This window comes from Gavialis gangeticus, unplaced genomic scaffold (genome assembly GCF_001723915.1).
Source record: "Gavialis gangeticus isolate Ggan-Ray unplaced genomic scaffold, GavGan_comp1, whole genome shotgun sequence".
Lineage (NCBI taxonomy): Eukaryota > Metazoa > Chordata > Crocodylia > Gavialidae > Gavialis > Gavialis gangeticus.
In genome coordinates, this window is record NW_017729004.1 from 20,847,890 (window position 1) to 20,864,074 (window position 16,185).

The 16,185-nt window shown below is 41.9% G+C and overlaps 1 protein-coding gene across 1 annotated transcript in view; it reads right to left on the bottom strand.

The window, feature by feature from the left end:
- Positions 1-16,185, bottom strand: part of PTPRN2 (protein tyrosine phosphatase, receptor type N2) — a 1,174,657-nt gene that overhangs the window by 112,826 nt on the left and 1,045,646 nt on the right. Inside the window, exon 14 of the mRNA XM_019507947.1 lies at positions 3,066-3,260. Within this exon, the coding sequence (XP_019363492.1) occupies positions 3,066-3,260 (195 nt within the window). The remainder of the gene's footprint in view (positions 1-3,065; positions 3,261-16,185) is intronic.

Here is a 16,185-nt window from a genome sequence, read left to right on the forward strand (position 1 = left end):
GGGCAGCCCCCCCCACCGGGGGGGGGGCGGGGGGGGGCGGGGGGCCCCCCCCCCCGCCACCCCCGCCCAGCAGCACCCGGTGAGCCAGGGCTTTTTTTTAAAGCACCAGGAGCTGGGGCAGGTGGGGGTCAGGGCCTGGCAGCGGTCCACCATGGTCCCCTCCCTGCTCTCTGAAGATTCGGAGAGCTTCAAATTGATTCAGACCTTTTAATTGGTCCCCCGATTCGATTCTGATTTGGAGATTTGGCAACTGAATCGGGCTGAATCTCCTCCAAATCGAATCACCACCCTAAGTTTTGCACAGCCCTACTAATCAATCAGAGTGCCTGAAGAGTTCTAAAATGATGCCCAGAGTCCCCATATACTTGCAAAGAGAGTAAAAAAAAAAAGCTAGTCACTTGCATGTTTTTCTCCCTGCTGCTGAACTTAAAAATAAGCTGCAATTGATCAAGAAAGAAAAAGAAAAAGAAAATCAGGCAAATAAGGTATTAAGGTTGTGCACACTTAGTTTTGACCAAAATGTAGATCAGGTCAACTACCAGGTTCCAGGCTGCACAGTACCATGAAATACAAGAAACCCCAATCAATTCAATCACCTGCTTCAGTGCTGTAGCTGCTTGAAGCTGATCTTTCTGTAAAAGCCTTACCTAACTTTTTCACGTAAATGTAGAATTTAGGGCATAAGTACCTCCATAAGCAAACAATCCCAGTCTTTTAACCTCCCCATTATAGTAGGACAAATGCAGCTGTGCCATTAGTTTTCCCCCCAGTTTTATCATCCATGTCTATTAATTCTTTTCTTTCTCTCTCTTTTTTTTTTTTTATATTTCTTAATGAGAAGCAGAGAGTAAGACTGCTCCAAATCACTGAGTTTTGTTTGTTCATTTTAAGTTAAACAGGTTTAATTTGGTCCATCTCTCTTTGCAGGTCATATTCTCAAAGCACTGTGGCATTTCAGTTGCCCTTCACTGAACCCTCACCAACTAAGATATAACATATGTTGTTAGATCGCTAACATGTGCATGAGTTCACTACAGGTTGAACAGGTCTGACTGAATTATGGACATTGAACCACCATTTTAGTGTCCCTAATTTGATTGTTTTTAGAGCCTGTACAGAGGCTGTAAACACATGTGGGTTTCCCCCCTTCCCCCATATCACACTTGGTTTAATTCTGAAGAAATTCTCAGATCCAGAACAATTGATACTTTTGTTCCATTGCACTAGCCTCTTTCCCTTTTATTTGGCTTTGTATAGCATATGATTTATTTTAATAACATCTTTGACTCTGAACTAAATGGAGAAAAATCATTTACAATTATCTACAAGCCTTAAAACATATACATTGCTGTTTACCTAGGTAATTTACACTTCATCTTGCTTTACATGTGTGTGTGTGTTTTAGATACAAGCATTCTTGTATTAATCATTACTGAGCATCTTAGGAGTTGGATTTTATTTGAGGTGTTTTGGGGTAGGGGGAGGTTAACTAAAATATCCAAACAACTTCAAAAATAAAAACAAGTGAAAAATTTCTGGTTCTGCATAAGTAAAAGTTGGACTATAGGTGCTATGGTGGCAGAGTCTTTGCATAATTAACCCATCTTTCATCCCCCAGGTACACTTGGGATTTGCTCTATAGCAGCTTGAAAACCTAGTTCTCTTTTTCTGCAGTGTATTTATCCAGGAAAGTCTGCTTAGATGCACCATCTGGTTTTCAAATAAGTTCTGCTTTTACTCAGTTTTATAGAGAGCTGCCTAAGACTGAAGGAGGTCAGTGACTTGACTAAGGTCATGCTTGCATTCTGGATCTTGTTGACCTCCATTCCATACTCCATCAGGCCAGGGTGCTTCATCTGAAAAATATCTGAACAGGTAGCAGCTTTATCTTTGGAACAATAACATAAGACAAAGTGCAGAAGAAAGGGAAGAACACCACGCTGGCCTGATGCAGACAAAGAAGAGATCCATTCCTAGAAATCTTATTGGCGAGTCTGCTCATTGATATATACATGTACAGCTAAAGATCTTTGTTAAGGTGTGACAGTTCATTGATTGGGAAGGCCGTTCATATGGACTAGGAACAGAAATTACACGTAAGCCAATATAAATTGGAAACCAGTTCAAATATGCAACACAACAGAAGTTTAGTGCACATAAACTGCTTTCAAAGTGGTGAAACCAGTTTAAGATAAACCTGGATGTATGTAGTATCAGGCTTTGCTGATTTAGGTAAAACCAGTTTACTGAAATTCTGTCCCAGATCCCCTCCAGATTCAAGTTAACTCACAGTCACCCAGCATCCCAGGATACTCTGCACCTCCCCTGTAAGTCTCCCCTTGCACAGAGGACAAGCTAGCTTTGGCTGTCCAGCTGAGCAAGAAGACATGCTCTAGTACATGCCCCACACTTCCCCTCTCCCCCTAGTACATGCCCCACACTTCCCCTCTCCCCCTCCCTGCTCCAACCCTGCAGTGGCCCAGGCCAGAATCCAGGCACATGGCTGCATTTCCAGAATGCTTGGAAGAAACCAGAGTTTTCTAGCCCAAATTCCATGAACAACATATATTTGTTCAGTTTCAAACATAAAATCGCTCTAGTGCTTCTAAGGTGGAAAACCCGTTTAGCCCAAATTTAGATTTTCCCCCTCATCAAGAAAAAAAAACATTGTGGATGTATCGTTACTATCGGTATTCATCAGCAGCATTCTCAGAGCAAGTATTTTGGCATCACATTAGCACATGAGAAAAAAAGGTGAAATGGATCAAAAATGAAACACTTCTGTTCAATTGTCTTAGCTGAACAAAATTAATAAGAGGAAAGGTGGAATATAATTTAAAGAACTACTTTAAATGCCCAAAAGATAAGATAAAATAGTGGAAAATAAATTATATTTTAAAATTTCTTTTCGTTTCTCTTACTTATTTTTTAAAGAATACTTTTAAATGTATATTGACAATTTTCCTTTAACTACATATATATTCAGTCTATTTATAGAGTAATGAACTACTAATTAAATAATTTTAAACTTACATTTCACATACCACAGAGAAAACTTTCCTTACCAGAATCATGTGACCAGTGGAAATGTCCATGTTAGACTGAACTGGTTCTTCGCACCATGATGATGTACTGCTCCGAGCAGATGGGCTGGGAATAGGCCCATCGCTGAACTGCGAAGAGACACTATTTATGCGAGATGTATGCAACGGCTCTGGCCGATCAGATGATTTTACAGCCATGCGCTGACGGCACAGCTCCTAGAAGAGAATGAGACGAGAACAATCTAGGGTTAAATGGCAAATGCTATGGAATACAGTCTGCTCAAGACTTACAAGGCTTACAATATACCTCTAGATTCAGAGTGATTTTCTTCGCCTACTGCTGTTACTCTGGGAATCTGACAGTTCTGATATACACAATAGCTGGACCCATGGTATGTTGACCATCCTGACTTTGTCTTAAAGAGGGTTAGTTATGAGTATATGCATGTCTCTCAAGACAGCCTCATAAATAATATTTTTAGGGCTTGACTTCTATCAGTAGATGAATATGTTGTTTTATATCATGAAGCATTATAGCAGCCCAGTTGCAAAGTGTGAACCCGCTGAAGTTAATGGGGTTGCACGGGTATAATTGAGAGCACTATTTGGCCCTGGATATGCAAGCTCAGCGAGCAATAGGCAACTGAATTGATGTGCACTCTAATATAAATTCTAGTTGATATACGAGTCATTTCTCTTCATTAAAATAGCACATACACAACCCTTGTTCCTAGATGTAGGGCAGAGAGAATGAAGAATGACATTAACAAAGAAAAAAAAACCTAGAAATCTGTCAAACTTGCACTGGATAAGCAGTCTTGGCAGAGAAAGAAAATTAAATCCACTACACACCCCAAGCCAGGGTACAATGCCAACAAAACAATCTACCCTAAATAAATAATTCCAGATACGTCATACATGGAATGCATAAACGAAAAAAATATTCTGTTTATGTAGCAATGGAGAATGCTGATAATAGAGACAATATTTCTAGAGAAACAAGTTCCTGTGTTTTAAAAACCTGAATCTAATGAGATAAGTGGGCCTTCAGTTATACAGTTTTTTTAATGCTTTCTGAATCACTTAGGTGCGATAAAATCTCAAAATGAATAATAAAATTAGCATATTTTAACATATGTCTATTGCTCATGAATGATTTTTGGATGCCTGTGCTGCACAGCAAGGCTGGCTAGTCCATGGTGCTTGGACACATTGCACATTCGGTGGGGTTGCACATTTGTCTCAGATTACTTGTTTTACACAGACATGTACTAGGAGCTTAGTTACTCGCCTCTGGCAAACAAAATACTATATTCTGAAGAATTCATACTGTTAAAATGTGATGGCCTCTGTGTGCTTATTCAATGAAAATATAACTGCAACTCAAGTACCATCAGGAGAATGACTGATAAAACTACATATATCATTAAAAATATATGTTGCCCCCGCCCTTTACGCTAGTTAGAAATGCATCCATTAAACACCCTCCATTTTAAAAAAAGTTTCCTAAATAAGATTTTGAATCAGTATTTTTATTTCATAACTTCTGTGGTAATGTCCTCAAGAATTCAAACTTAGGGTCTTCCCGTTTCACTGAAAACTTGACCACAATCACGCATCACCATATCTCTTGTCACCACTAGGCAATGACTAACGATTTGTAGGCTGATGTGCCATCCTAATGGCTTCCTTCTACCACAGACAGCCATTTTACTTGGCTTTAATGACATTTGTACAGGAAGATACTATACTAAAAAGGGAAATGGTATGTAACAATATATAAATTAGACAAAGACAAAATATACACAGTGATACAAAATATACTATCATTAGTATAAAGATTGAATTGGCAACAGTGGGATTAACTGAGCATTCATTTATATGTTATGTCAGCTATTGTGACAGTTATGCAGGTCATCCCAAACAAATGTCCACAAGTCCCTGAACATCACCACACATTCTGTACTTTAAAAAAAAGAACAAAAAAGAAGAGTATTCCATGTTTGACGGGAGGTGGAGGGGACAGGAGACGGATCTTAGCTTTTTTTCTTTCCTTTTACATTGACAAGCCTTTCTATTATCTCTTCTATGTACAGACAGGTGATTTCGTTACATGACTCTACCCTCAACATGAAAAGAATATTAGAATAAAAATTTAAATCCTAAAATTGGTTTGACATCACCTTACTGTATATTAGTATGCTGTGATTTTAAGGTCAAAATATTTAAATTACACCAGGGCAAAGCCTACACAATTACCACAACAATCTTGTTTCTCTCCTTTTTTAAAAAGGGTAAAGGGATTGTTTCTCTCTTGGAAGAGTCACATAAGGCTTTATTTTGTATAAAATATCACTAGCCCAAGGATGGCTATGGCTAGCCATGTAACTTGAGGTCATTTTAAATCTCTGTTTTGTCCTCCAAACATGGTTTTGAAAGGAAAGTTTTTGTTTAGGGGCTTAAAAAAAGATCTGGTTATATGTTAAATCTTAAATAATTCCTGGAGAGGGTGCTTTGGTGGTTGGAGTCCAGGGGAAGTAGCTAAAAAGAAGAATACAGTATAGAATACAATAAAGACTGCTAAAGAAATGTGTCACGTGATGATCACCACAGCATTTGCCACAGATGTCATTTATCAGCATCCGATAGACAGTCTCTCATTTGACTCATCCAATTCTTTGCTAACAATATTTGTACTAAAACAGAATCTTTGTAAATTGATTTGTTCCTGCCGATTATATTCTACCTAAAGTCATACACCACTCCTTTCAACTGGGCATTTGTGGAAAGAACTATAGACTTTTGCTATGGAAAAAGCAAAAGGAACAGGCTATTTATTAGCAATGAATATATCATTTTTACAAATAATAACAATAGGATAGCAACACTCTAGTTCTAGATTATTTTCTCTCTGCTGAAATAAAATTTTATTTTGGGTGCATATTACTCTACAAATAAAGCAAAATTAGTTCAGTTTTAAATTGAGAATTTGGCATGTACATAGTCCTCATTAAGGAACTGGAAACATACCATGAATCAAGAAGCTTTCACTGCAGTGGTTGGAGGGAAACAAATGAACCAACCAACCAAAAAACCCCAACCAAACCCAAAACCAAAACACCCATAGGAACAAACGGGTAAAAGTGACCTGATCAGAAATAGTAAGACATTTTTTGCTAGCATGTGTAGGTGTAGCTCCTAGAACTGCTATTGTAGTCATATTTCTCAAACAAAAAGGTAGTATATGCAGTAATAAAAATGCTTAATTTCCAAAAGGCCTTTGCGTAACTCCTGCAAGAACACTGCAGGATCTCTTAGCACTGTTTAAAATCTTTATGTCAATATCTATTAATACTTTTTAGTGCAAACAAGCTCGTTTTGCTTAGAACTTTTTCCATCTCTCTCTTTGCCACACGCTGGCAACTCATTAATTCTCCCTACCCCAGCCAAGCCTAACTCTTCTTGTCACTGTATGCCAGCCCCTTTCCCCTCAACTCCTAGAGGTACCTTAGGTACAATTCTACTTAACTCTGCTCTCCTTGAGCGGCAGTCCCACTCCTATTTCACTTTTCAACCTTTGTTGCTCCAATGGGAGAGAAGTCCAGAGATGCATCTTGAAAAGAAATCTCTTACTATAGACTATGCTTGAAAATGGCCATCAATTTACAAAGCCAGATTACCCAACCATCTGTTTCTGGTGAGCCACATTTGGTGCAGAAACTGAATAAGTAGGTCAAAGTTGACTTTTCACTATTTTGGGATCTCCCCATAATCTTGAACCACACAAGAACTTGCTTAGCTTGGCCTAAGTCTGACAAGCCTCAGGGCTGCTATATGTTCCAATATGTACAGTCCTTAAAGATCATTGCAGCAGCTTGTGAACAGCCACAGCACAGTGATCCCAGCATTGTGACTGAGGATTACAAAGGGGTAATGCAGCCAGCTATGAAGATTGTGCCATTTATGGGAAATGATGCCAGAGATGGGCTGACATAGCAGTTTTATAACCCTTAAATGGCACAAAGGGGCAGGTGGACAAGACAGACCAAGCCTGCCCATGAAGATACCGCATCTCTGTACTACTCCAGCAGAAGCTCTTGGACAGGCTGTCCTGGTTGCCTAACTACAGTTAGGTCGATCTAAGTGCTGATCAGAAAGGTTAGATCAGAAATGGGTTAGCCCAACCTAATAAATGTCTATGCATGTTTGGAATACAGCCCCAGGGCTGGGAAAGCCCAGCTGCTCGCCCCAGCCCCAGCCCCAGCGCTGCCCTTTTTACCCTTGCCCCAACTGGGCTAATTTTAGTTCCTGAGCTCCCCACCCTTGTACAGCCACCCCCTTCCCTTCCCCCAGAAGCTGCTCACCCCTCCTCCCCCTACCCATGTTCCTGGAGTGGCTCCTGGCACCAACAAACCCCTGTGCAAGTGGGACCTGATCTACGATCATGTGGCTTAAACTAACAGACTGGGTCTCATGAACATGTGCATATACCTGTGGCAGTGTACCGGTTGTGCCTGCACTGTGAGATCAGCAGGCTGGTCTGTGGACATCCGGCCAGCTGAGTGAAAAACCCCTTGGGAGAACCCCGCTCCCAGAGCAAAATTAAGTGGGAAGGTCAGCAGGCTAGAGCAAGCCTGGCAGGTGAAACTGGCCCTCATTAAGCAGCCTGCCATTTAAGAAGTGAACAGGTGCCACCAGTTAGGGAGCCTCATGTCACTGCTAGGGAAGACGCTGACTGAGGCTGGTGAGGGCTGCCCCCTGTGAGATTTATCTGAAGAGCCAGGGGAGTTACACTCCCCAACCAGAGGCAGCCCCAGGAACATCCTCAAGCAAAGGATAGGAACTATGGGGATGAAGGAGGTTCCAGGGGACCCCAGGAGGGTCCCCAACTCAGCAGATGCTGTGAGAGAGGGGCAACAGGAGCAGGGCCCAGAGAACACCCTACAGGCTGAGAAGCAGGGGGAGATGAGGTGAGGGAGAACTGATCCAGAGAGCTTGGAGGCAGAGGCACTAGTAGATCAGTGCTAGACAGAAGGGCATGCTGGAAGAACAGTGGGGTCAAAGAGCAGGGGGGGACCGGAGGCCCCAGAGCCAGTACAAGAGCATAGACTCAGAGAGAAAGGCCTGGCAGAGAGTGTGAGAAGGCAGGTGGCCAGGAGGGCTTTCCCCACCTCGACTGGCACATGCTGCGGCCAGGACCCAGGAGGGGTCAAAGAGCAGAGGTGCCCACAGTGAGGGGCAGGCCAGAGCTATGGAGAGCCCTGGCACCCCGACTGGCCAGAGAGTGGGGCCAGGCCCTTGGGGTGTGAAGGTTCTTTGGGGAAAGACCACCAGCAAGAGGTGGAAGCCAAGGCCACCTGTGCCCATATGAAGGGGGTCAGCAGGACCACCTGAAAGCAGAGATGTATGAGGCCAGGCCTGTAGCGGAATAGGAGCCAGAGATGGTAAAATGACCCAGGTATGTAGAGAGGCACTTGGGAGAAGAACAACAGAGAGCTCGAGGATAGGACTACGGGGTCTACCTGGTCCTGAGTAAGACCTGAAACTGCACCCTGCTGAGGTTGGACGGTGTGGTGCGACTGCCAGTGGCAGGGCAGCTCCCAGAAAATACCATACCTGTGCCTCCCGAGTGAAAGGCAAAGATGGGGTGACAAAAAGCCTTAGCCCCTGCTGCCTTGTGGGTGACCCCATGGAGGGGAAAGGCTAAGAGAGCACACCCTGACAGAAACGCATCAGGCCTGGGGAGTGAGAGGCCCATGGTGAAGGGCCAAGGTCCACTGAGTGGGGCCTGAGGTCTATCGAGGAAGACAGCCCAGAGAAGGGCCTGGGCCAAAGTCCACTGAGGGGGACTTGAGGCTCAATGCGTGAGTGAGGCCTAAAAAGTGAGAGTGAGTAGCTCAGAGAGGGGCCCGGTGCGAGTATGAGTGGTCAGAGTTTAGCCCAATAAAGGGTCAAATGCAGGGGTCAGTGAGTGAGTATGATAGTGGACCCCACTAAGCCTAAGAGGCCAAGGGAATAGTAAAATCGGATGCCATGTGCAAAGTTTGAGACATGGTGTAGGGATGGTATGGAGCTGTGTATTTGGGCCCAGGGCATCAGGGCCATAAAATGGGGTAGTCTCCAACTTCAAATGCATTTAGTTACATCCAGGCATGGTGGGCAAGTGCGGGGCAGACTGCCCCGGACAGGGGGTGCGCTGAGCACACTGGACTCCACCCCGTTACAATACTCAATGAGAATATTTGGCAGGAGTGGGCAAAACATGGCCTGCAGCAAGTCTTTGTTCAGGCTGGGGGCAGGTTCCTTGGTCCCACCTGGCCCAGGCACAGTCTAGCCATGGTGTATCCAGCCAGCCCCTGGGCACACAGCAGGGCTGGGGTTGTTCTGCAGCTGGACTACCTTTCTAAGCAGCAGCTCCTTCCGGCCCCTCCCCTTTGCCAAACTGTTCCTGCTGCAGCCACCCAGAGCCCGCATCACACCAGGCTGCTCTGCGTTGGGTTGCCCAGTGCAGACCAGACTCAGGACAGCCTGGCACGGCATGGGCTCCAGGTGGCTGCAGCAGGAATAGCACAACATAGGCAAGGAGAAGGGGCCACTTCCCCCCTCCCCCCCACACTGAGCTACAGCTTCTCTCCCATACCACCACTGCTGAGCCCAGATGGGCGAGTCTGGAACAGGTGCAGGGTGCGCAGGGTTGGGGCTGTGTGTCGGTACCGTGGGGCTGGGGCCAGCGGTGGCAGCAGTGAGAAGGAACTGCCATCACCTGGGCTGCTTAGGAAGGCAATCCAGCTGTGGAGCCACCCCAGGCCCGCTTCATGCCTGGGGGGGAGCATCCATGGGCAGGCAGTGCAGAGCAGGTGCACGGCAGGGCAGGACAGGGCTGTGCCAAGGTTCCTGCTGATCCACTCCAGTGGGGGTGAGTCCAGAGCAGGTGTGAGGCAGGCTGGCGCAGTGTGCTACTGGCAGTGGCAGGGAGGCACTGCAGGGAGCACGGGCTCTGGGCTGTCGTGGGGCAGGGGCAGGTGCTAACCAGCTCAGGGGGTACAGGGGACAACCATGCACACCCCACCATATCCACAAACCCTCCACCACAAACTCCACAAGTGTACCCTCCCCCATATACAATCACACACCCCAAACACGAGACCCACCTACACCCTCCCCCAACCAACCCCGCACACCCCCTCACACACACCCACATGTCTCTGAAGGGAGTCCTGCTTGCTACTACATGCACACACGCCACATGCACTCACACCCCCACCCTCCCCCACCACACACCCTACAGCCGCCCCACAAGCCCCATAGCCACCCATCCATACCCTCCACACTCTTCCACACACCCTGCAATATACAAGGGTAAGACTTCATTTTAAGCTATTGTGCAATCACCTCTATGTACACTACACAAATGCGTGTAAATCAGGACAAAAATATTTTTGAAATCAAATTAATTAATGTTTTAGGTGTTCGCTTTTTATAATATCATTTGGTATTTTTCTGGTTCCAAGATGGCAAACCCCTTGTTGAAAGGAGTACTTCTGGGGGTAAGGGGAGGGACTTCTGGTGGCAAAGTTCAGGGGTTAGGGGGTGGGACTTCCAGTCCCAAGATGGCAACCAAGGGCAGAGTTACCCTTGTCAAAGGGCGGAGCTACCCTTGCACCCCTCACCAGCTCAGCAAAACACAGTGAATGGCCCTTTACCCAAAATAAATCGCTTGCCCCTGGTATTAGGTCATCTCTCTATCCCCACAAGAGATTTTTCACCACTGGATGTAGGAGGAAGAGCCAACCACACTATTCTACTATTGAGTCCTTGCATGGAGTGTGGAGTAGAAACAATGTTAATCTCTATGCTCATGATGGGAAAGGGTGAAAAGTGGCCTACTCACAGTTAAGAAATGTGAAGTTATCTTGGTTATAGACATAGCAGAACACAAACAAACAAGATATGAGCTCCATGGAAGACAGAAAAAATACTTAATCAACACAACTGAGCCCCAGAACATTTTGAAATTCAATCACTGGGTGCTGACAGATCTGGCATCACTGTGTGATTACATTAAAGTCTGAATATTTAAGATCTTAGCTAGCAGGACTATCAGCCCTCATACATTTCTCTACACTTTCAGGTAGTTATTTATTTCTGTAACACTTGTACTGCTATAGAAAAGCAGCAAGCCTGCTGCCTATCAAAAGAGGACTTGAACTCTGCACTGACCCAATTGTGGATATTCTAGATTGTACTCTGACTTCAGTGACCACTAGAATCAGCATCCTTAGCACACATGCCCATTTAATAATCCTTTTCAAAGAGTAAATTTAATTTAGGTATCAATTCTGTATTAAATGTGGCAGACAAGGCTATTTCTACTCTACTGTGACAAAGACAAGTAATGCATTGTCTCTGTGTACAGCTTGAGTGTCATTCTTCATTTCAAAGAATCATTTACACCTAAAAAAGCAATCAGAATGCATACAGTGAAATATGAAGGAATGATCTTCCTGACCCTTTGGGCTATGATCTAATGGATGGGATGGACATAAACATTTATTTAAAATGTAATTTGAAGTTTATGACATTATTTCCCATTACATAGGAATTGCTATCATACTGAGGCACTTCTTCCTTTTTTTATTTCCCAACATTTATTATCAAACTTGCGTGGCAGACACATGTAGTATATAATGGAAAACTAATATCACTGTGTGACAGAAACTGCCATAACCAAGATAAATATTTTGTAAATAATGTCCAGTTAAATGAGTTTAAAGTACAGTGCTATGATCATCTACACAACACTTTTTTATTTAAGGAAGAGACATCTGATAACCCTAAATAAGTCATACACAATGTTCTCAGAGAAACCTTGAGATTCTTCCAATGAGATTTTAGAGTGCTCCTACTTTTTACTGTCCTTACAGGGAAAAGGAGGCTGAACATTATTTGTTCTCTTTAATTTTCTTTTCTAAAAGAATTAAAAAAATAGACAGCATAGATCAGAGAGCACACAGTTGATCCAGTTCTAAAGGGTCCAATTAACTTAGTGTTTCTCATTATAGGCACAACAGCCTATCTTAGTGCAAAAGATCATGTGCCATTATGTATAAGGGGCTTATACAACTTTTAGAAAGAAAGAGCCAGTGCCACAGTAAAAACATGTTCCTACAGCAACTTGTTGGAATTGTGGTTAAGCTTCTCCTTGAATACAAACTAGATTAGTGAAGCATCCTTTTAATCAGAAGCACCGAATAGACACCTGTTAGTTAGAAGTCTTAGTCAGGGATGTACCTATCACAATGCATTCTCGTACATAGCTTCACCCTCTACATTCACACCAGACATCATGCCCACTGAGAAATGAAGCTCACCATTTTGCTAGGGTATTAAATCAGGACTGAGTTAGATATACTGTCTGCATAACACAATAAGTGCCATCTCTTCTTCAGGATGTCCCCGTTCTGTGACAGCAATGAACATTTGCTGCCACTTGCCTTTACAGTGGATGACAGCCATCAAATGTCACAGAAGTGCAAAAGAAGAAACTGCAATTTGCAGGAACTTATTATATATACACTAACAAAACAGACTTTAATACCCCACGCGCCTGGAAAATCCATTAAAACCACATGGTTTCCTTAAATGTCTAATCATGAAATATAAACCCATCACACATGATTGTAAAAAAAGTTAGAACAGAACGCAACACTAAAACTACCCTAAGCTAGGGCTGAAATAACAAATGTACACTCTCATTTCTTATTTAAAATGAGGAGTTAAGCTTCCCCTAAATCTGAGCCTAGAGATTCATCAAAAAGGTGTAGAGGACAAAAAAACCCCCCAAACTCTCAGTACACACTGTGCATGCTTTCTAAAAAATGTACTGTTAGCCAGATGTTGACTGGCCAAGAATACAGTCCAGAAAAACAACTTAAGATAATGCAACACAAAAGCCAAAAGAACCCTTTACTACTTTTGATTCTGTTTCTGCATAACTGTATAATACTTCACAGTGCACAGCACAGGCAAATGTAAAAGAACAAGTACACATACATGTATATACACAAGAGTCTCCATGCCACAATTAGTTAGAAAATAGAATTGGACTGGCACAGTGGGGGATTGTTATCAGGAGACCAGGCCTGGAGATGGCAATTCAGAGATGCCCAGTATACCTTTCTTGCGTGTACTCATTTCTTTTCAAGATAAAATGCCAAGCATTGTCACTTTTCCTCAAAGCCGACTCACATGCAGATGTTTTTGTTTATTAAGACGTGTCCACACATGCTGACTGAACAATACAATTGATTTGAGAAGGCTTGCTAATGCCTGTGCTCTTAGTCCAGTAACAACCCTGACTTCTGAATCCTCACCTAGTGAGCGACAGTATCCTAGTTACAGGAATCAAAGGTCCCAAAATAAGTTCACTTCATCATACAGGACATCCGGGAAGTCCAAACTCCAAGAAGACAGTCAGGTGAGGGCCACTGTGACCTCTTACTGTATATACATTTTTGTATGTAATAAAGAGTTGTTCCACATTACAGGTCTCCAGATATTACATGGTACAAATGTTACCCAAACTATACAACTCCTAGTCACACAGACTCTTGGTCAAAGATTCTGAACTCCATATATACAATGACATAAGCTAAAATAGTAAAACCTACAATGAAGAAATTCTTACTCTTAATTTGTGATTTATACTATATTCCTCAAAAGCTAGTATCAGAGCTATTATAAATAGAGTTGCTCAGTTCACAGTAAATGAAAGTAGCCTTGCAGCTCAAGTACTGAAACCAGGAAAGTGGCAGAAGTCACAAATTTCCAATTTATTTAAAACAAAATAAAAACTCCAGCACTACTAAAAAAGCTACGTTTTTCATTACACAATCCAGAAAATGTGAAAATCAATCCAATAACCAGGTCTGTCAGTCTCATATTCCATTAAGCTTAAGAAAACCAAAGACCATTCTACTTCTCCATAAACTTTTTCATTGCCCAAATATATATGAAAATTAGAAGCACTATTTATGAAGTATGTCATCTAGACCTGATGCAGACAGTGTGTCTTCTAATACTATTAAAGCACTGGATAATATTCTTTAACTAATAAAACCACATTAACCAGACATCAGAAAAATGACCCAACATGAATTTTAAAATCTGTAAGTGAATTAGACTTTGGAAGTGTTAATGTACATGTAAGCACTAAATATTATTACATTTCAAAGACTCTGCCAAAGTTGGTAACCAAACATCCTTGAGAATGCTAGGGACACATGCAAGATATGCATTACGATCTTTTACATGTCTAGAGAGAGAATACCACCTCCTTTATGCTTTCCTTCTCAGTTTGTTGTGATACACTCTGTTGAACATTTTTCTTACTCTTGTTTAAATTATGGAGACACTGTTCACAGTTCCACAAAAGTAAGCTGTGCATTTACAGCATGCATTTAACTATTTTGTTAAATATGTGATGTTACCATGGTGAAAAGAAAAAAAAAAAAAAGATTAACGTGTCTAAAAAAAGACAGATTAAACCTGAGACTACACAAACATTTATCCACTAGCCGTAAGTGTCTGTGTCACTACAGGGTGCAGCTAAGGTTATTAGAATACTTTCATTTGTGCATTTCCTTAACACGTTTAATTTAAAAAAAAAAAAAAAAAAAAAATTATATAACTTTAACCTAATTCTCTGTATTTTTAATGGTGGTTTGGGGCTATTTACAAGTTCTCTGTAGTAATTTACTTGTAAATTACTAAATATACTTTCAACCTCAATTTCATTTTAACATAATTTTGGTCGGGGTAAAACAAACAGTGCACGTGGTTCAGATATTATATACTATACTATTCTGTTTACCACTGTGGAGTGGTATTTATTTAAGCCAGCGTACCTTGCAACAATGACCTATTGGAAAAATATTTTATGTACTGAAGAACAAGAGTAAAATAATGTTTTAGAAGAGGTAGAAAGAGAACAAAATGCTACAGCTGGTCTAGAAGCATCCTCATATATCTACATTCTATTTCTCTTTTAATTCTACCTATACCATATGCAATAGATCCTAAGCCAAAATAAAAGTAAAAGAAAATCCTAGGTGTAAAATGTATTAATTTGCACATTGAAGCAGAAGTATTCTCTAAAATTCAGCTGCCTAGGCTGTTAAACCAACCACCAGTGTACCTGAGCACATTATATAAAATTCCAAGTGCTTTGTTTAAGTTTAGATTTTTAAAATATGACTCTAATGATAGGGCTGCTACTGTTGCTCTTGGGGCATTATTTCAAAATCTAGCATCTTCCAGCAAGAAATCATTCAAGGCTTTGATAATAATTTTTCTGTTTTTCAAATGATGCTCCTATTTTTTTTATCATGCCCTGTGAAATGAAAATTTTCAATTAGTTTAGCATTCTAAGTGCTTGTTAGTGGTGACTCATGTAATTATGATCCCCTATCTTCACACACAAGAGAGCAGAGGTTGGAGGGGAGGGAAGAGGGGGGAGAGCAGAGAAGAGATTGTGTTCCTTAAAATAGAGATTAAAAAAAAAAAATGGGGGCAGTTGTTGTTTCCTTCCCTGTGTTCTGCAGTTTCAAACATTTGAACAATTAAAGTTTCATCTTGCCTCCTAGCTTTCTCCCATGACAAAAAGTCAGATGCTGCAAGAACCCTGAACTTATCTATAATAGTTCAATGGACACAAATGTGTTTTTTATTTTTCTATTAGTATTCTCACACTTAAATTACTTCATACTTAAAATAAAAGATTTCCATAAGCTGACTCTAGTCTTCTCACTTGTATCTTACTGTTCAGGGTGATGTTTGTTCCACCTGGTACATACATCCCCTTTAAAGGGGATTCTTGGTGCTAGATGCAGTCAAGGTAAAATTCAATAGCAAGATTTCCCTGGATCTGCATAGCCACGAAGATGGCAGCATTAGCACTCTGGACACCTGGGGCCCTGCAAAGGCACAGGTCTTTTCAGTGATATCCTAATCCAAAATTCTGGTCCTCAGGATGTCACACTCACGGTCTGTTCTACCCAATGTAGTGACATGGAAAATGTCATCTTCCTTTTAGTTCCCCTACCAAAAACCTTCCCCCATTAGATACAACTTTTTTTTTTTT